A 22,496-nucleotide genomic window follows, 5' to 3' on the forward strand; every position below is an offset into this window, starting at 1 on the left:
GCTGTGCGCCACTGCCACCGCCCAGCTGTAGTGACCATTTCCTGCTTCCACTTTCCCTCCAAGAGTACCCTTTCTCATCCTTCACCTACTCTTATTCGGCATAAACTCAGTTTAAACATACAACTAAATTTTAAAGCAGTACAAAGGAACTTTATAACTATTATAAAGTAATATAGTTTACTTTATAACTATTATAAAGTAATATAGTTTACTTTATAACTATTATAAAGTAAAAAGGAGTTGAGTTCACGAAGGCCGTTGAATGTTTATGATTCAGGCTCCAGCTCTTCGAAGGCATGGTTTTTCCTTCATTTGCTGCCTAAGCTCTCTTCTCCCAATTTATTGGTTAGGCACATAATTTGACTCGAATTCTGTCTCTGCTGCTTTCTACATGTATGATTTGGACCAAGTTATCTAACCTTTCTATGCCCCAGTTTTCTCACTGGATAAACAGGGACAACAGTAGTACAAATCTCATATAGTTGTTTGAGAATTTTTTAAAATGCATCTAAGTCTCTCAATAATACTGGTTATTATTTTCTTACTATTAATAGTCCATTTCCTCTCCCTTCCTATATTCTCTTTAGCTTCCTTTCTTGTCCATCAATTCAATTTTACTTCATTGCTTCGCTCTTCACCACTCATCCTTCCATCCACCACCAGTATGAATCCCTGTAACTTCCTCCAGAATTATTAAACACAACATTACCATTGGGAAGTGATTTTCACCTGTCAGAGCAAAGGCCAGCAGTCAGCTCCCATTTAAAAAAAAATATATTTTATATTCTTAATTCATATTTTATGGCATAAACTTCTTCTCTTTATAGTTTATAACTTTGTCTACCCTTTCCTGAATTATCTTCCAGTTCATCCTCAAAGTCATAGTAGAATGATATTTTCAATAATGATATTCAATCTTTGATATGCTTGGGTTCAGCATCCAAGATATTTAGTGTAACATTCAAGTTCTAGAACTTCCTCTCTCATAGGCATTTGAATTCTTATGGAATAAATCTTGATTGCTCTTCGTGCCAGAACTAGTTACGTTGTTGTGCATGACGCTTATAATATGTGACTGCCCTCTATAGTCAGTAGACTCTAACTCTGAACTAACCCATAGAATACATTCTCTAGTTATTCTTTTTTGTTTCCTCTCATTGCTGTAGGAAAGTAAAAAAAGTTACCTGGAAGATCTAACATTTTAATTGCAGCTAGCACTTGCAGGTATAGGAGGGAACAGGGCTAGTATCCAGCGAAACTGCAGAAATGATATTTTCTTTGGCATGCACATGTCTTTGACCTTCTCCACCTGGCACCTCACGGCGGCGGCCTGGCACCCTCATCCCGCCCTCCGCCGCTGCAGAGCTGTAGCCAGCGCCCCCATCCTCTGAAATCACCTCTACTGTTTTTCTTAACCGTCCCGCACAGGTCTATTGAAATTATAATTCCTTTACTTAGAATAGTGCACATATCCACCTCCCACCTCTGACTTTTCTTCAGTATGTTTTGCCTGTTAATTCAGAATTCAAATGGACGCTAGGATTTGGGGTACCATGGGAAGACATTTGGATCAAGACGCTTTTAAGTTATGCTACTTAGACAACTCTGCGTGTGAGAGTGGCCTTGGCAGAAGGGAAGGAGTGAGTACACGTGGCATCCGTCTCATCTTTCTCTCTGGTTCAGGCGAAGCACAATACATTCTCAACACTCTGCTTCTGTAACTCAGGAGAACTTAGGCATTTGGCTTTTCTGCATGTAGAATCATAGACTTTTGAAAGAGAAAAGAACCTTAGAAAATATTTAATCTGGTGGTTTTAACCATCATTTATCATGACACTCTCCCATTACTAAGTTTTTTTAGGATTTGGGAATAGTGATAAAAGGGGTTACATATGACATTCTTTAGGGCAACTAAAAGGGAGTTGTAGTTAATTTTAGGAGAAATTGGGCCCACTTTGATAAGTGGTCGTTGGGTAAGATATTCCCGTATGAGGAGTTAAGACAGCAGTAGAGCGGACGCCAGAACCCCTTCTGCTATGGGAATTACTCCCTCTTCTACCCTCATCTTTTCTCTCAGCCCCTTGTTCCCAATCCAGGACGGCTCACCCTCCGGTAACAGACCCCGGCCGGGGCAGGTGGAGCTCGACAGCCCGGGTTCCCCGTCAGTTCCCATCGTCCCAGTGGTAACAGATCCAGGAGTCATCAGACCAAGCTTACAAAGCTTCCCATTTTGTTCAGTTCATCTTCTTTTTTCAATGAACCCCAAAAATGTTTGACTTGACTATATTAATGGTAATACTAATTATAGTCTAATAAATGAACTACTTGTTTTTATATTTGATAAACATTGTCATATATTAAATATATGTAAGATAAGTTTTAAGTTTTAATAAATTACAATTCTACACTGTGTTCATTTAGGCCAAGTTCACAAAAGTGGACATTGTCTGTTTACCTGGCAAATGAGAATGTACCCACTTGTTTTTCGGAGGTTACTGAGGGAAGAGTAGGTCAAGGAATTAAGGGGCAAACATAAAGGGATAGAAGTAGTAGCGACAGTCCAACTGTCTGGTCCTAATATTGTTTTCTCGTATTCTGGCGTAATAAGAGAAGCAGGTGGTCTGAGAGTATTGGAAAGCTGAGTTCTGCTCTTGGTTTAGTCCCATGTAAAATCTTACTAAGACGTTCCAGAATATTTCATTTCAGTTCTGGCTCCTGGCTTCCTTCATTCATCTCTTGCTTTTACCATTGTTCTCTTCCCTGGCTTCCTTCATACTCTGTCTTCACGAGTCACAGAAATCTGGGGCTTAGCAGCTTAGTTTTAGCTGTATCCGGGGAAAGTTGATCACGTGTGAGGATTGATGGAAGACAGAATTTTAAAACACACATTATAAAGATTTTTTAATCCTATGACCAAAACTAGGCCTACATCCTCCTGAGAAATTACTCACTCCTGAAATTTCCTCCTTCAGTTCTTGTTTTTTAAAACTTTCACCCAGATATTAAGCACAACTTAACTAGAGACTCTCACATTTCAGAAGGTTGTCATGTGTGCAGTTCATCCATAATTTAGGCAATGTGTTATATTGTATTATTGTATATAATACATATTTTTTATTGTTTACGACATATCGTAATATGTTTAGGCAATCTAGAGGGGAAGAACCTTGACTACTTAGTCTGTTACCTCTTCAGTATTTTATTAAATAAGACCTCTGAAATTCATTAACTCACCTTAAAATGTATTAGCCAAATATGTGTCTGTAAGACACTTCTTATGGTGTCTGCTATACTCTGCCCAAAGGTAGATACTAGTATAAATCAGACATAGAACTAAACCTCAAAATGCTTATCAGAAAAAATAAATACATAGTTATATACTGTTTGAGGTAGAAAGTAATAAATGCCGTAAGAAACACTCAGGTTAAGTACTGTGGAATTTCAGAAGGATTCATACAGACTTTATACTTAGTATAGTTTAATGTTTCCTACGCTTAAGGATCTGAGTCTGGGGAAAAGACAAACATCTAAATAAGTAATTATAACACCATTGGGAGAAGTACAGTAATAAAAGATATGGATGTATATCATGGGAGTATAAAGGAGCGACTTCTGACTGAACCAGGAGGGTCCAGAAAAGCTTTCTAAGAGCATTGTTGCCAGAGCCGGGTCTGCTGAGATGATGATGGTCAGTAAAATGGAAGAGGAGCTGGACCTGAGCACATTCTGGCAGGTGGAGCTCAGCGGGGGAGGGGAGGGAGACGCTGGGGAGTGGAGGGAGAGACCTCGGAGATTTCAGTCCACTTTGCTGAAAGCAAAGAGGGTAAAGCAGGGAGTGAGATGAAAGGAGTTTGAAGATAGGCGGGGCTAGAATCAGGGGGACTCTACCTTCCCTGTGTGGAGCTTGTATAGCAGTTGTTAAAACGTTTAGCAGAGGGGAGGGGTGGCCAGCTTCGTTTAGGACAGGTTACATTTGAGGAACCGAGGGACATGTACGTGAAGATGTCCCGCAGATGCTTTTCTGGATGGGTCAGAGGTTGAGGAAAAGGCTTCGAACCGGCACCAAAGGTTTGGAAACGATGGGTGTAGTTGAAAGTAGACGATGTCTCCCAGGGAACGATTTTCCGGAGAAAAGCAGCGAGCCAGAGCAGAAGCCTGGTATCTCTCTTAGGGAGGGGCTGGGAGAGTGAGACTCCCCGGAGAGAAGGAGGGGCAGTGGTCCAGGGGATGAGGTTACTGGGGAGAGTGTCATGTCACCAAAGGAAGGGACTGCAGAGTTTTAAAGCGGGAACGATCAGCTGCCTCGGGTGCGGCCAAGATGGCCGGTAGGATAGGAGAAACCAGAAAGACTGATCTTAGCAGCATTTCATTAGAGTGATCGAAGCAGCAGCCAAATTGTATTATATTGAGAAGAGAATCGAGAGACTTGGAGTACAGACCCTGATCTTACACTGTTTTTGAGAAATCTAAGAAAGTTTGAATCCTAGCTCCGCCACTTCATCAGTTTTGTGACCTGTGGCAAGTTCATCTTTTCTCTTCATGTTGAAAATAAGGATCATATTACCTACCTTAAGGGTTTCTGTGAGAATTCAGAGTTTATATATGTACTTTGAAAAGCGCTTGTATATATTACACACATGAGAAACATCAGTGATTATCATTATTAAGGAAAAGAGGGAAGAGATTGTATGTGAGCGAGAGGAAGCGTTGGGGCTGGCGTCCTTTCGTGTTTGGAGAGCGTGAGACAGGTACTTCCTGTTAATAACCGAGGGGATAGAACCAGGTGTGAGTCTGAGCTTTAGCCCCCAACATGATGGAAGAGGGACTGGACTGAGAAACAAAAACTCGTTTAGAAACATGCAGGCCTTCTAGTCCTGCTTTGCTGTTAACTCTGGACAGTGTTCAAGTCACCTCTCATTCCAGTGTCCTATAGAAAGAAATAACAGTTCCTGTTTACCAACCTGCCAGAGTTATTATACAAATAAAACTGACAATCTTGAAGAATATTTCTTACCCTTGAAATTTTCTCTGAAACCTTCTGTAACTCCTGTCGACTCGATTTATAAATTCTCTCCTCTAGGTCCCCATAAAAACCTTGCATATCTTTCCTCCAGGTTCCTGTACAAACTTTGTGCATACCTCTGTTACAGCATTTATCACATTGTCACTGGCTTGATGTCTTCCCCACAAGTCTGTGCCCCGCCATGTCTTCTTTATAAGTACCTGTCATATATAAACACTCAAAAAATATTAGGTTGAAGTGAAGATAGGAAATTGCCTGACTAGATGCGGTTCATATTTGTGAATTCTGCTGCTTGTGCATCACAAAGTTTCAAAACTTTGAAAAATATTTAAATTTTTACCTACTTGTTACTTTTTCCTAATTGCTTAATTCTTTAGTGCCAGAAAGGCGAAGGTCTCTCTTTTGACTAAGCCTAATATCTAGTCAGGATGGACAGTATTGTCGAAGTCACTGGTTTTGTTTTAATCCGTTATCAATAAGTCTGAAGGCCTAATTTAGCTCTTATCACTTAAAAGAATCATCTTTGAAGAAAGTAAGAATTTGGTAGGTAAATACCTGAAGCAAGATTAGTTCTTTAAATATCGAATGCTTCACCAGCACTAAATCAGAATTATTTAGATCCTTTTTGTTCTGACATTTCAAGTTGCTATTGCCAACCGTTCCAGAAAAGAAATTGCTTGTCACTTGATGGAGCATCATTTCATGGGTCACCGTTTGTGTAAGGTCCAGTGAAAATTTAGTATCACTCCTCGACCTCGTCTGAACAACTATTTCTTTACTGTGCTATCCTCCAGTTTTTCCTGAGAAAACATGTCTTTTCAACCTATCAAAAAATGTGTCTTTGTATGTTTATATACTTTGTCTGTTAATACAGTAATAGTCATCGAGTCACGTGTGTAAATATTTGTAACACGTAGTATTTTCCTTTCTTTGTTGAAGCGCTCTCCATCCTGTACTCCAGCTAGCAAAGGCAGACGTGTAAGAGACTATTGCACTTTGTGTAACCATCCCGATGCCCTCCACCCGATCTCTTATCCTGTTTGCCTGCGGTTGCAGAACATGCTAACCTTTTTGTGACGTGTTATTACATTTATTGCATGCTTTGTGCTGCTGCTTCTGCTGTCGCTACCTGCTTTTCTGTATCTTTTTCTTTTTTTCTTTTTTTGGCTTTGGCTGCAAAGCTTTAGGAATGTTCATATAAATTTCTGTAACCAAACTACTAAAATAATAAAGTATCTTTTTTATTTTGATCGGGGAAAAAAGTGATCCTAAAGTATGCTTTCTAAGTTGATCACATACAAAGTAAATGACTTTCTAAATAAGAATCTGACATAAGGAAATATGTAGAGATTTTTTAAAGATTTTAATTATATAGAAAGAAAACTTGATAATTCATATTATGCAAATTTCAAAAATGATTTGGGACAAGTTATAGATCTTATTGAATAATTTTATGTAAATCAGTTCTGGAGAAATCTTTGATAGGCTTTTTTTTTTTTTTTAGTCCCAACTGTTTATAGACTTGGAGCAATTATGTTAATAATATATCATTTATGTTTTAAGGTATAACCAAGATTTCAAAAATATTTGTAATGTGATATATGCATTGATAACAAACTGTAAACATCTTCCTATGCTGAGGCTCAGTCAGTGTTTCTCAATCTGAACTGGGCCAGCCACTACCTCTACCCTTGCAAGATTCTGAGATGCCCAGAGTGGGGAAGCCATTCATGGAAAGTCTCAATTTTTCTAAACCAGCTTCCACCCAACACCAGTGTACGTGTATACATACTCCTCAGCTAAGACGCAGTGGGCCAGCTGACATTGTTGGCTCTGATTTTCATATGCCGTGTAAAACAGTATCATTAAAAAGGAAAGTCTGCGACAGATATGTGTTTAACTTTCACCTGTCAGCTTCATGATCGTTGGTGTTGATCAACGCCTTAAATCCAGAATCCTTGGACTTGGAAAGTTCTAGACCAGGGAATTCTCTGAAACATGGAGGGCGTAGGGAGCAGGGTGGCCCACTGTTTCCTGTGCTTTTATCTTTCTGGTGTGATAGAGATTTGACTGTAAAATAAACATGATTAACCCTTATATAGCACATATTTTTAAACTACCGTTTAATAATGAGTAAGCAGTTCAAATGCTATTTATCAGTTTCTGATACCAGTGGTATGGTCATTAGAACTACAGGTTCAACTGATATCTCGTTAATGAAGTTTATGAAAAGATTGCCTGTCCAACTGATCTCTTGATTATTTTAACACTTACAGAGAGTTAAAACCATCAAGTGTTTCAGTTTGTCAAATTAATCTGAGTATGTTGATTATATCATATAACCTCTAGAAGAGAAGATCAAAATGTTGTGTGTCCAATTATATTAGGTTCAAATCATCAGCCTGTGAATTAACTAAACTTTTAACTGTTTGTAAATAAGGTTATAATTCAGAGAGGTTTTGTATTTTCTAGTTAAATTTATCATAGATCAGTTATATCTACTTGCCTTGCAGACTTTTAAAGACCTTGGCCACCCAGAATATTTCTGCGAATCTTGAAATCAGGAAAGTTTTTTGAGGGAAATAGCCGTTATAAGGTCCCTGCTTCTTAGTCTATATTTTTATTCTGTAGGAATCGAATAAACCACACTGAACTAGGACCCACTGACTTATAATACATTTAATTTTTTTTAACGTAGGTGTGATAGCCATGGTAATTTGCTTTCCGGGCTTCCTTCAGTTTTTCCTTGGTTGAGTATCTGACAGATAAAAAGTCTACCACTGAAAGCGATGATGCCTGGGAGGCAGTGACTGAGAATTTGCTGGCTGTTCCACAGTTAGAAACGTCTCAGTAGAACAGTGAGGAACATCAGCAGCCCCGGGAACAGCGGCGTATTGCAGACCGCAGGACGCCTGCTTGTAGGCACCGCCCTGACCGTGGTCTTGAATCTAGTGGTAGCATACAGTTTTATGTTACACACCAAGCAAGTACATAATACTTTTATAAATTTAAAATTCTTTAAGTGACCCTGAAATATAAAAATGAGATAATACTATATAATGTTGGCTGTATTTTTATTTCCAGTGTGCTATAAAGCCTCATATACAATTTGAATACTTATGTTCTTCGTAAGTAGTGTTATTTAATTAAGCATAATGTAAGAAAGATCGTCATTGATATTATTATTAATATCTGAATATAAATGTTATGGAAAGGTCCAAATTGTTTTCATTAATAGTGAGAAACACTAAATGTGAGATTATAAATAACCAAAATGTGGCATAACTTGTTTTCTTAGAATATTTGTAAATTCTCCAAATAGTCAAATCAATATATTGAAAATAATTTGAAAAGTTTTCATAAAGAGAAACACGTTACATTATATGTAACTAGTAAGATTACACTTACTAGTCATAACCTTCAGTAATTTATGATTTGTTTTAGAATAATAAAATATTATATTTACTCTTGTCCAAATAATATGGTATTTCCATAATACTGTTCTTTATCATAAGCTCAATTAACAGAAATAATTACCTTACTAAAAGTTTGAAGTTATAAAGTGTTACTGAATACAAAAAATTAGATTTGCCACTTTGTTTCCAAAATGCTTCTAGCTAAAGGATAAAGAAAGGTGATAAAAATTGGAATTTTTCTTTTAACTTAGAGTTTTCTATTTACCAATATAAAACAAAGTATCAGCTCTAAGTTATTTTTTAATCTATATCCAATTTATATAAAACTTGGTATCTTTTACTTTAAAACCAGGTTTCTTAGGAAAATGATTTGCTACTTGTATTTGCTCAAATCTGTAATTATTTTTGTAGTAGAAAAAGCCCATTGATACATATTCAAGATGAATACTTCATTTGTTTTTATTATTTATAAGAATAACTGCATAATTTGAGGAATTCTTGCTTAGAAGGTCATCTAAAAATCAGCTCTTATTCAGGGAGACGGAAATTTCCATTTTACTGCATTACTCTAAAAATACACTTGTGGATTATTTATTAGAGAAATCTTAATAGATTTAGGAAATATTATCGACTTTTTACGTGACAGTGTTATGCGTCGTGGGAAATATTGCTGATACTCAGTTTTTCTGACACTTTTTCCTCACCAAACAGTAGAGCAACGAATAAAAATTACATTGGAGTATAGTAGATGTTTCTAATGCCTATTCATCAGAATAACTCCTTAAAGTATTTTTAATTAGAAAAAAAGAATTAACTACAAAATAGAAAAAAAAATCACATTTATATAAAGATATTCTTTATTTTTCTAAGTAGATTACAGGTTAGGTATATTGAGTGAAGTGTTTATACTATTGAAATAAGATTTGTTTCTAAGATCTTTCCTTGGATAATACCAAAATGTGCTGTCCAATTAACATTAGCTATTTATTTGCCTTTTAGCATTATCTCTTTATCATTCTTTCTATAATTATAAACCCAATTATTGAAATAAGATATCTCTGCTATTGATGTAATCTTATGGATTAGCTTTTTCTGCATTATTCAAGTCATTGCTTACAGTTAGTGCTTATATTATTTTAATTGCTTACAGTATTTTTAATAGAATTTTTTTAATTTCCATCATTTAAATATATTAATGATTATATTTGTTTTTAAAGTAAAATAACTAATGCACTATTACTAATTGCTTTGCTGTCATGTCATATCTGAATCATTGCCAATTAACTATTAAAATTAACTTTAGGCTATCTGTAAATCCTGACATATAGTTGTTGTGTATTGTGAAAGTTAGTAAAATTAATTGCTTTTTAGTGGCTAGAATAAACTATTATTTAGAAATACGCTGATGAACACTTAATTATAAATAAAATTAATAACATCTTAAAAACCACAGTTCTGTTGGTGATAATTAACACTTTGATAAAGAAAATATGTAAGTGGTGTTGTACTTTCTTATTCTTACTGTTAAACCTCTTTTAAGACATTATTTATAATCCAGAAAGGAAAGGAACTATTAAAATTTATTAATCTGATTAGCTATTAGCTTCTAGTAGAGTTTTTTAAAAACCTGGAAATTTCTTCTAAAGTTTGATATTCAAAACTTTTTTGCCATAAGTTTATTCATCCTTACCAAACTTTGTTCCTTGTCTTTATAAGAAACATGCCTTTGGAAAATAAAGTGGTAATTTTTAAACTTCGTATATATATTCATGTTTCTTTTAAAAAATCAAAGTATCATTGTCCATGGCATAGTTCAACTTTTTAATATGCATAATTAATGCCATCTCAAAATATTATTCCAATATTTTCATTTATTTAGAAATTTTTTATTTACAAAACTAACTTGATTTTGTTTAATCTCTGGGATTTATTTGTACTTTAAGAACATACAGTTCCAAAAAGCTAATATGATAATTTTTGTTATTCTATTTTATTACAGTTGGTAGTTATTTTTTAAATTTAAATGTTTTTCACTTCTGAATAACTAGTTTTTACCTCATTTAGCAAAGAAAATCATTTGAAATCTATTCTCATTTCTATTGATTTATTTTTAATAATGAGTGAAAACTTGTTAGGAGAAAAAAATTTTCATAAATAACAGTGTTTCTCCAGATGGGCCAAGAGCTACATGTTAAAAGCCTCAGGAGTTCTTTAAGAGTCACTAAGTTTTGTAATCCCAGATTAAACTGATAGTGAGTACATTATTTCCTTTGCCCAATATCACACTGTTATAATGTCACATTTTCATAGGGTCAAGAAGCATGCTGGTTTTAACAGCCAACTATGGTGCAGGAGGACAGGCTTGATTTTAGGGTTAATGATTTTAATGGTATAAGTCTCCCCTTAGAGCACAGACTGACAACATGTCTTAAGGCAGTGTATTCTGATTTCAGTACAAGAATGTGTGTATAACAATATGCTCACCTCTGTCAGCATGTGTCCACATGGCTCAAAGGGCGGACCTGCTTTAAAATTGCAGCCAGGACTGTTGAAAACAGCGAGCTTTTTGCCTTTCTCATTTTTGAAGAATTTTTAAAATATTGGACCCAGAAGTACAAAGTCACTGTATTAGCTATTTAGTCCTGTCCACAGCATTATCCTTCACTTGGGAATGTCTGATTTTATGTCTTTCAGCTATGGGCTAAAATCTTTTGTGTGGCAGGTCAGAAACTTACGTTTTCTTTAGATGACCCAGTTTTTATACATAGCAAATCCCCTACTTGCAAAGTTTTACTTCTCTAAAACTTTGAGATAGTTAAGTCAGCCTTAAGTTATTAACATAATATGTATCAATACTCCTTTGCTTATCAGTTCCATTTTAATTGAACTCCCTTCTTCATGGACTCTTATTCAGCTTGCAGTTTATGTAATTATATGGAAACTAGGAGATTTTTAGAAAGCAAAAGATATTTCTGCCTTATTCCCAAATCAATGCCATATTTCAGGTCAATAATTTAAACTGATCACCTTCTCCATTGCTGTCCCTGAGTAAAATTGTGAAGTAGGTAAAATTTGTCTCGAGTCCCATTTTCTTCTTTTATTCTCCTGTTCCTGGTTAGAGTTCATTGTCAGGGAAGGAGATGATATAACTCGGCCTCCTTGGTCACTGAATTGCTTTGAGTACTTCTTCTGTGGTGATGCCTCTGTCACAGCAAGAGAGTACAGCGTTTGGAGGCAAGTGTGGGGACTCAGCCTGGCCGTCCCACCTCTCGAGGCACACTCATTTCATGAAATTAGCCACATCGTGCACACAGAGCTGGTTGACATCTGTGCTTCAGCGTCCTAGTTTCAGTTTTTAAAATACTGAAGTGCTTTCCTACCTGTTAGTGGGTAGCTGCTGCCCCAAGTACCCTAGATGCCCTCACGGAGACCCTCCCCCCACTTCTTCCAACTCCAGTAACTAAAGGTTGAAGGCGTGGTTGGTGGCCATGCTGTCAGCCCCGCCAAAGTTTTGCCTTGTCGATTGCGGGAGTGCACGGCGTGCCCATGCCTCCCACCCCAGGAGGCCATAGGTCGGCACCAGCCGAGGGTGACTGCAGTGTTCACCTGCCCACTAGCCAGTCAGTAAAACAGTAACCGTAATAAGAAAAAATAAATCATTTAAATGACATTTAAAATTTTAAGGCTGATCTTTATTGATTTGTAACTTCTGATCTAAGCGTTGTTCTTGCTGTACAGCATATTTGAAAAGCATTCGCTAACCTCCTTTCCAAATACCTTCATTGCCTTTCATTTTAAACATCTAGTCCTAGTAATTCTGAAAAGCGCCAAACTGAGTATATTATCAATAAAATTTTTTATGCTAAATTTTAAGCCAAAGCATTTTCAGTTTCTAAAAACACTTGGTTAAAAGGGTGCAACTGAATATAAGTACTGATATTTCTACTGCCGCAAAATGAAAAGGGGGATCTACTTTAGTGACAAGCACAAAACTAATAGGTCCGTTTATTTCGCTTTCAACTAATGCCGGATAGTGGGCCAAATTTCATCCTTATCAAAGACAAAATTATCTCTAACCTGCAGTACATATCTCTATTAAGTACTCTGTGTTTATTTCACATGTATGATTTATTTTGTGAAATACAAAAGTTTCATGTGGAATACAAGAACTTACAGTAGAGATCAATGCTCAAAGTAAGAGACAGTGAAAATTGGAGCATTTTTGTTAAGTGATGTTATCTTAGTCTTTGTTTGCATTAAAGCTAGTGGTTATGCCTTTATACAATGATACATCCCTAATGTGATAGTCAAAGTAGTTTGTTATCCTCCTTTCTCAGGAAATGTTATCATGATCATGCCTTACAGGAATTTGCTAAGAGCTGCACATTGTTTAAAAGTGATTTCTTGGGTTTTTGTTTTTCCTAACTTATCTTCCTAGACCGATCCCGTTGAGAACACATATGCACGGAACCCGAACGTCAAGTTTTACATCCAGTCAAGGTCCACCTCTCCTTCCACATCTAGTGAAGCTGAGCCAGTTAAGGTGCCTCCCTGGAGCAGTATTGCTCCTCAACTTTTCACTGTGTCAGGAAAGAGGGAATTGCAAAAACAAGTGAAATCTGACTCTCTTCTTTCAATCAAATATATTGTATAATAAGTCACCACATTTTGGAGATCATTACACTCGACTGATAAAATAGATAGTAATATAAAACTAAAGTAGAAAATTGTCCACCAAAATTCAACCTGAAATAGAAAATCTATTTAATCATGATGGTAATCTTTATTTTAAGTAAAAAAACGATGTAGAACAGAGGACAGTTATGTAAATTTTGGAATTATCAAAAACTGTAGGCACGTGGAAGCATCAGGTGCCGTTCCTGTATTTTATTCTAATAAATCTAGTGAGACATGACAAGTCTTACTTTGTAAAGAGAACTTAAAATTAAAATTGCCATTGCCGGCAACTGAATGGTTTATTCTAACTGCTAGATCAGTAATAGGCATTCAACTAAATCATGCCTTGTAATAGTACAAAACCAGTGTTGTTTTTGCACCTTATGTCAGCCAATGGTTTTAAATAGCCAATTGGCCAATTTTCTCAACAGAGATCATTTTCTTAAGTCAGAAGGATGTTATACCTCAGTTACTAGCATCCCGCCTCAAGATGCAGTCTGGGTCTTCACTCAGCAGCACAGCTTCCAGCAGCTCCTTTGCTTCCCATTCTATCGCTAGAGCCGTGTCTGGCCTTCCAATAGAGGCAGACAGTCCAGTTTAGAAAGCTGTCTGAAGGCAAGTGTGAGTTGTATTCAGATTAGGACTTGGTTTTTCCCAACCCTGTGATAGACTACCTCAGACTGGTTGATGAGACCCTCTGCTTTTTTTGTTTTTATTGTTTTAATATTTTAAGTTTATATATTTATACTTTAATGGTGAAATATTTCCAGCATACAGAGAATAATAATCACCCATGTACCCACCATCCACAGATTTAACAGATATGAACATTTTGTCTAATTTTTTTCAAATTTGTATTCAAAGAAAGAAAATATTCCAGACAGTCGAAACACCCTTCCCTATACCGTGCCCCCTCTCTTTCCCCAGACATATCTAAATACCCTGAAATTGACTCTCTTCCTTGGTTTTACATATTTATTTCATTTGTATCCATAATCAATATATGTTGGTTACATATATTAGATTTTACACAAAGTTTATCTGTCTTTTTGTAAGTTTTTTCATTCAACACTATGCTTTTGAGATTCACTTATACAGATACATGTGCATTTAGGTCATTCATTATAACTACTGTATAATATTTCATTGTATGAATATACCACAACTATTTATCCATTCTCCTATTGTTGGATATGTAGGTTGTTTCCAATTTTTTGTTATTACAGTCAGTGCTGAAGTGAACATCCTAATAGCTATCTGCTTTTGCAAATGTGCAGTGCTTTTTGCATATATCCCTGGAAGTGGAATTACTGGGTTGTGTGCTGTGTGCATTTTCAGCTTAACTAGTATGGCCAAATTATTTTCCACAGTAGTTGGACCAGTTTTCACTTCCATCAGCCGTGTGTGTGAGTTTCCCATTTTCCCACATCTTCGCCAACCCTTGGTACTGTCAGACATAAACTTTTGCCAGTTTGAAGGGCATGGAGTGGCATTTTTGTTTTAATATGTGTTTTCTGATTTCAAGTGTTATTCAGTATCTTTTTATATGTTTTTTGACCATTGGCGTCTTGCCTGTTCGTGTCTTTTGTCCATTGTTCTATTGAATTATTTTTCCTATTTTATAAGTGTTTATATATTCTGGATATTATTCCTTAGCTGGCTATATGCATTGCAGGTATTTTCTTCCAGTCTGTGGCTTACTTTTACATATTATTTGTGATATCTTTTTGTCTTGCAATAGTTTTTATTTTAAAGTAGCCATATTTACCAATCTTTTTCTTTATGACTTCTGTTTTTTATGTCTTTTTAAAACAATTCTTCCCTTTGCAGGAGTTATAAAGATTTCCTTCCAAGTTTTCTTCTGAAAGTTAAACATATGTGTGTGTGTGTGTGCGCGTGCACGTGTGTTTGTATACACACACATACACACACACACACATGCATACATACATGTTTAAGACCTTGACCAAACTGAAATTTATTGTTATGTATGATGGGAATGGGGTTCTAATCTGTTTTCCTTTTATGAACAACCAACTCTCCTATATTTCCCCCATTGATTTGTAAAACTATGTCTGCTTTATATAAATGAGTCTGTTTGAGGGTTCTCTGTTCTCTTCCATTGTTCTTTTGTGTATTCCGACACCAATATCACATTGTCTTAATTACTATAACTCTGAAATAATCCCTGATAACTGGTATGGTCAGCCACTCCCACCCACCATGTTCTTCTTTCTTTTCTTCTTGACTCGTTAGTTTTTATATGACTTTTAGAATCAGCTTGTCAGGTTCCATATGGGGCTTTTGATTGGATTTGAATTTGTAGATTTATCTGAGGAGAATTGACATCTTCGTGATACTGGGTCTTTCCATCTATGAACATAGTATACATATTATTTAGATATTCTTTTATTTTCTTCAATAACGTTGCATTATTTTCTTCATGAGTGTACTCCATGTTGCTTGTTAGGTTTGTTCTAGGTACTTTAAAGCTTGCGTTGCTATGGTGAATGGGGTCTTGTTTAAAAGATATTTTCTAACTGATGCATTGCTGGTCTTCCTGAATCCTGTCGATCTTGTATCCAGCACCCTTGCTTCACTCCTTTTAATTCTAAAAACTTCTCTTGGACTTTCTATGTAAATTCTAATGACAATTTTGTTTCCTGTTTTTTATTAACTTTTATGTAGGCTTTCAGTGTTCCTATCTTTCATATTTATCTTTTTAAATGTTAAATTATAAATTGGATTCAAAACTTTTAAAATATATTTAAAAGAAAATTAAATTTAAACTTAAACTAATTTCACATAAGCAGAAAACTCTGAGAAGTTTAATTGAATTCTATTTTAATATATATAAAATATTCTGTTTTGGGAGGTTATATAGTAACAAAGGCAAAGAAAGACCATCCATTTTTCTTTTAATATTTTTAAACATTCTGTACCTTTATACAAAGCTAGCTTTTCCTCTTGTTTGCTTGCTTACCATCCTAAAAGGAAGTCATTCTTCATATCTTTTTTTACACTTTGCTAATCAAGTGATGTTTCTTTTTTCTATAGTAACATCCAGTAAAATCACTGGTTCCTTTAATTAAAAAAATATTACAACAATATCCCGTAAAATAAAGATATGGCTTGTAACTAAATTAGTGTGTAAATTCTGAATTCCAATAATATTAAATAACCTAATGTCCTTCTTTGGAAATTATTTTCTACACAAAAATCCTGCCGACATCCATCCATCAGTCTCCGCTCTCTTCCCTCCCTCCTTCCTCTCTCCAACTCCATCTCCCCCTTCCTTCTCCCTTTTCATGCACATACACAGAAATCCACAAAATTGTGTTTCGTATATGTACTATTCATTCTCTATATAGAAGTCAAGAAGTTAAAAGAATCTTCTAATGATTTTGGTTATAGTTCTTGCTAAAAACTCTTTCAGATGCTTTTTAGAATTAATATGGCATTTTTGGATGAACGTGAAAATGAATATCCTCATTTTTATGTAGGCTACATGCTATGTGTTTTCCTATGGATTCTTTTTTCCAAATTATTTATTTTTAAATTTCCAGACTGAATTAGATTTTACTAATTGAACAAATATTTCATTTGTTAGAGATTGCAGGCAGAAATTTAAATTATCAACCCTGTGAGAATTTTAGCTTTAATGAGATATATTTTGTCTTATCAATGTTTTCTTTGGCATTATTTACCTTGATTTATTTTTAGTGATGTTTAATGTAGAGTTTTTCATAACATTTATTTTCTTGTTTGCCCCCGGATTCAGACCGTAGACTGTACTCCACTTCCAGTTCACACACCAACCCTAAGGAAAAAGGCATGCCCTGGTTCAACTGGCTTTCCACCTAAGGTACTCAGTCAGCTATGAGCATAGTGTGTTCTGCAGAAGAAAGAGAGAGAGAATGGATTTTTTCTGCTTTTTGTATTTCCTGTGATTTTTATTATTGGTTTCCTTAAAATTACAAACATGAGAAATTGGAACAAAAATAAATTCTGTATGAATGGAAATGAACAGTACTGAGAAAGGTAGGAGGAATGTACAAAGTTTTATTTTGCTTCCATTTTCTTAAATTCAGCGTTTTAAAGTTTTTTACAGTGAGGAGTAGGACTTGGAGGATGTGTTATAAGAAAGGCATTAAGTAGAGGCCACTTGTGGATGAAGCTAAGATTGAGATTGATAAACAAACCACTGAAAAAGAAATATTTAGTGACAAATTCAGGCGAATTTTCTTGTTTTCATTCATTTTTTTCATTCAATATGATTATGACCGAAGTGTTGGATATGGTAGAACATGAAGATTTAGTTGCTTATCTCAAGCTCCTACAAAGAAATTCTAGAAATTGGAAAACTGAAATGATCTCCCTCCCCAGAACATAAACCTTCAATAAACCACAGAATCAAAGAGAGAGGTAATGGATCTAAAATCCAAATAAAATACACAAAAGTATAACATATTAAAAAAGCACCAAACCGAGTAGCCTATGCTAGATAATGTAAAACTTGGAGGTTAGGACATGAATTTTAAATATGCATAATAAATGTCCCCAAAGAGATAAGACAGGAAGTATGTTGGCAGCATGGGACAGAATAAGGCCTTATGAAGAAAAATAAACTGCGAGTGCTTAACATAAAAATATAACAGTCGAAATAAAGAACTCAGTAGATGGCTTTAATGGCAGAATAAGCAAACTGGACATAGCAGAAAAATGGGTTAGTAAGATAGAAAATATGAAAGTTAAGCTATATGACAGAAATGGTGGCAATATCTATATAGTAGGACTTTCAAAAGGAAGAAAAATACTTAAAGAATACATAAAGAAATAATGACCTAGAATTAAGATGGAAAACCTCATATTAAATACATCATTATGGCTTAAGGAGAGTAGATAAGAAAAAACATCTAGATCCATTATGGTAAAATTTAAGGATCAAGAGAAAATTCGAAAACTTTTGAAGAGAAAGAGCAGATTGTCTTTAAACAGAAATCAAATTGATCTCAGGCTTCTCACCAGCAACACTAGATGCAAGAAGACAATTAAGAACTATGTTCAAAGTGTTGAAGAAGAAGAACTTTGAACCCTGAAATTTTAACCCAGCTGTACTATCACTTATATATGAGAGCAAGTTAAAAATACTCTCACGTATATGAGAACTTAGTATGTTTATTATTTTTTTAAAAACCCTCTTTGAAAATACTTTTGTATACACTAACAGCAAACTATCAGAAGTAGAAATTAAGGAGCTAATCCTATTTACAATTCCATCAAAAAGAATACAATACTTGGGAATAATGTAATGAAGGAGGTGAAAAGTTATGTTCACTGAGAACTGTGAACATTGTTGAAAGAAATCGAAGGAGTCACGAATAAATGAAAAAATATTCCATGCTCATGGATTTGAAAAAATAGCATTGTTAAACTACTAGCGTGTGTGTGTGTGTGTGTGTGTGTACATATTTAAATATACATATATTTAAATTTAAGGGGTGACTGGTATAGACTTTGAGTCTATACTGCCCAAAGCAATATACAGATTCAGTGTAATTGCCGGCCTACCCCTCCCTCATAAAAGTACAGGAAAAGTTATTTTACTTGAAAATGATTCCAGTCAAGCCTCACACAAAAAAGGAAAATAAGGAGCAATGTATCTTAACAAAAGTGAAAGTGTGGCAGAAAGACATGTCTACAAAACCGATGCAAGCAACAGTCACTATTTCAAAAGAAATTAAGAAAATGATAGATGCTATAAAATAACAAAAATTAGAAATAGAAAATCTCATAAAATGAGAGTGCTGGAGAAAAGATTTGAAAAGAAGAGAAAGAATTAGAAATTAAAATGATATATAATGATATATAATTTCAGAAATACAGAGTCACCTGTAAGGAATTTAAGAGTAAATAAGCTCAACAGATGATTTATGAGAAATAGAAGATGGAAGGGAGGGCATTTTTTTAAATCAGGACATGAAAGAGGTAAAAAGGATTTGAAAAAAGTGAAAGGTAGAAAAGAAAGGCAAAGATAAAAGTCTCTGAAAAAAGAATGCCAAAGCAATAGTAAATATTATTTTCAAAAAGATTTCCTAAAATAAAAGACTTGAGACTCATTACAAGGGCACACAGCATAGCTGAGAAAATCAACCCAGACAAAACAAAGCATACTCTAGTAAACTGTTGGTCTGTTGAAAAGAAAATATTGGACATTCAGGTAAATAGTGTAAGTTTCCTAAAGAGGAAAGAACATGAGCTTTTCATCAGACTTTTCAATAGCAACTGAAAACAACAGAATAACATTTAAAACACCCAACTGCACTTTGAGGGAACCTGTTAGAAATCAGAGATTGACTGGGAGGCAGGCAAGGAGATCTTAGATCCAGAAGCCCAGTAATCTAGACCTAGGATCGAATTCGCATGGCTTTTTGTTGTTATTCCTCTTCTTCCCCTAAAACAAATAAGACCAAAGTTATGTATTGCCTAAAGATTGATGCCATTAGAATCATATTTAATTACCCTTAGTCGAGATTAGTAAAACATGGACCTTAATCTTCAGTAGTAAATCACACCACCTCCCACAATTTAACCAGAACTACCAGTTGGTGGTTGGTCCCTTAAAATTAATGCTCTTCTAAAACACTTTTTTTTTTCTTATTGTCGCATACTCAATTAAAATTATGACATCCTGAGTAGATCTCTGAAAAAAAGTATATAATAAATAGATTTTGTAAGTATTTTCTTGAGTATTGTGAAAAATTACTATTAAATTTGTCATGACCACAGTTATTGTTTTTTTTCAGACATGTTATCCTTTAGGAGAAAAAAGACGAAATAACTTATCTTGAATAGTTGATTAATTCCTCCTTAATTGTAATAAAAGCCTCTAGAACCAATCAGTAATCTGCATATTTTGTGTTAATGTATTTTGAATAACTGAAAAAGTTAGCACTTTTAGAAAATTTACTCTTGGTAAGTCCTAAAAGAGTAAAAATTAGTATTCAGGAGAAATGTTGAGCAAAATTTTATACGATGTTAACAAATTAGGTGCTCATGTTTTTATCACAGGCATGGAGGCCCCTGGCCTTGACCTGACTCTGTCTTATGTAGGCCTTCATTCTTTGTAGGATCATATTCTACGTGTTTTTACATTCTCAAACTCGGAGAGATGGCAGAATCAGATCTGGGCTCAAATTTTAACTCTACCACTAACAGAGTTTCAGTTCCTTTATCTATATAAGGAAATAATGCCTATCTTGCTATGCGTTGTCTCCATTAAACGAGATGATGTATGTGAAGTACCACCAGTGTCTGCTCTTTAGTTGGTACGTGGTCCACAGAAGAGCAGCTACAGAGTTCGTATAAAGATAGTCTGTGTCCTGCTTAGAATAGAGTCTAGTCCCAGTGCTGCTTTGAAACTGACCAAGGGCCCGAGGAACTCCTAGACTAGAATGATTTGAGGTTGGACCAGAGATCATGACTGTTCTAAATTTGAGTTTCACCCCATTCCAAGATGCCAGTGATCAGATGGTCAGGTCATTCTATATAAAAAGATGATCTTTCTCCTCTTGATTTTTTAAAAATGCTTTTTGTGGTGTGTAAATCACACATCCCAATTGCAAAAAGCAGAATTTATTTTTAACTTAAATTTCAAAGCTTTGAATATTGTGTTAGTTTTTTGTTAATGTAAGGTAGTTTCAACTGAAATAAATACTACTTCATAACTTTTTCATCAGTATTCACCTATTATAGGAATATAGAACAAAGTTCTTACTAGTTTCACTCAATCACACACGTAAAAGAGAAATAATTAGCCAAATCTGTTTTCAGAAATCAATAAATATGTGTTGAATGCTTACTGTGTAATGGCAGCGTTCAGAAGGCTTTGTTTATATTAATGCTCACTAACCACCCCATGAAGTAGATTCTATTATTGATCCTATTTTAAAGAACGAGGAAAGTGAGACACAGAGTTAAGTAATCTTATCCTAAGTTCACACAATGGAGGGGAAGAACAGTGGTTGTAATTCATTTATTATTAGTAGTAGGACATGCTAAGAGTTAATTTGGAGAGGAAGAGTGTTCCAGAGAGCTAGTTCCGACGTTGGCTTACCATCACGTAGCTCAGACAAGACTTAGAGAACTACTGGGTTTTCTAAGAAGTTTCAGGTTGCCATCTGTGTCTGGACTAATATGTGAGTATTCTTTTCTCCTCCGTGTAATACTGCCTGCTTCCGTGGGAGGAAACAGATTGTTAAGCATATTATTTGTTCTTGGTCCTAGAAAAATCACATACGTGATTTATAGAGAGGACAAGAATTTTAGATTACTCTTTGTTCTTCCTAAGAAGGTATAAGAGCATATTAAATTTCTTTATTTCTGTAGGTATACATATGCAAAATTTCACTTAACTCTGCTAAAGAATAATGTAAAGAATGGATAAAAATCTTGAAGTCAAAATTTGTGAGCTACAAAAAAGCTACAGTTTATAACTTTTCAAATGACATTCAGAAGCAATTGATTATCATTTAATTTCTTATATTATTTTAATATAATCCGGCTCAGTATTGCCTAATAAAACTAAAGAGTGTAGATTATAGAAAGATGTGGTGAAAAATGAAAAGAATTCATTCTACTCCTGTTTAAAAGCTTTCTAGTACCTGGTGTGGGGCACGGAGGTTCACATTATGAAAAGCCTTTAAATAATCAAGTGTGTATGTTTCTGTCCATTTGTTTTGCAGCGCAAGACTCATCAGTTTTTTGTCAAATCTTTTACCACTCCCACCAAATGTCATCAGTGTACCTCTTTGATGGTGGGTTTGATAAGACAGGGCTGTTCCTGTGAAGGTAAGAACAAAATGGTAAGAAAATGTGGCTTTAGAGTCCTAACACGCACTACCTAAACTGTAATCAGTAATGTTATTCTCTTTAAAAAGCATATAAATGTTTGTTTACTTAATCATTTACTTTTCTTTGGATAACAGGAATTTTGCAGAAACTAGACAGATGCTTTAGAAACTTTTTTCAGGGGAGATATATTTAAATGTTTCATTCACCTTTGTTTCATTGCTCAGATGGTTCTGAAACCATTAACCTATGTGACAGAGACATGAAAGTTATCCTTGAATCTATTCATTGAGTTTTAACTTTTTTAATTCATTAGAGAAGTTATTATCTCACAGTAGGCAGTGCAGTATCTTTTCAGAAATATTAAATGTCTGTTCCCATGCCTCAAAAGATATTTTATTTCTAGTGTTAAGAGCAGAGGTTTTTCCCTGCCTGTCGTTGATTAATCCATCGCATGTTCATGGAATGCCCGCTCTGTGCTCCTGGGCACCAGGGACACAGTCGTGGGTGGGGAGAGACAGCCCGTCCTC

The 22,496-nt window shown here is 35.1% G+C and overlaps 1 protein-coding gene across 1 annotated transcript in view; it reads left to right on the forward strand.

The window, feature by feature from the left end:
• CDC42BPA (CDC42 binding protein kinase alpha) overlaps positions 1–22,496 on the forward strand; it is a 217,974-nt gene that overhangs the window by 164,938 nt on the left and 30,540 nt on the right. The window contains 2 exon segments of the mRNA XM_015591278.2: positions 16,898–16,981; positions 21,861–21,966. Coding sequence (XP_015446764.1) covers positions 16,898–16,981; positions 21,861–21,966 — 190 coding nt within the window.

The sequence above is a fragment of the Pteropus alecto genome, unplaced genomic scaffold (assembly GCF_000325575.1).
Source record: "Pteropus alecto unplaced genomic scaffold, ASM32557v1 scaffold115, whole genome shotgun sequence".
NCBI lineage: Eukaryota > Metazoa > Chordata > Mammalia > Chiroptera > Pteropodidae > Pteropus > Pteropus alecto.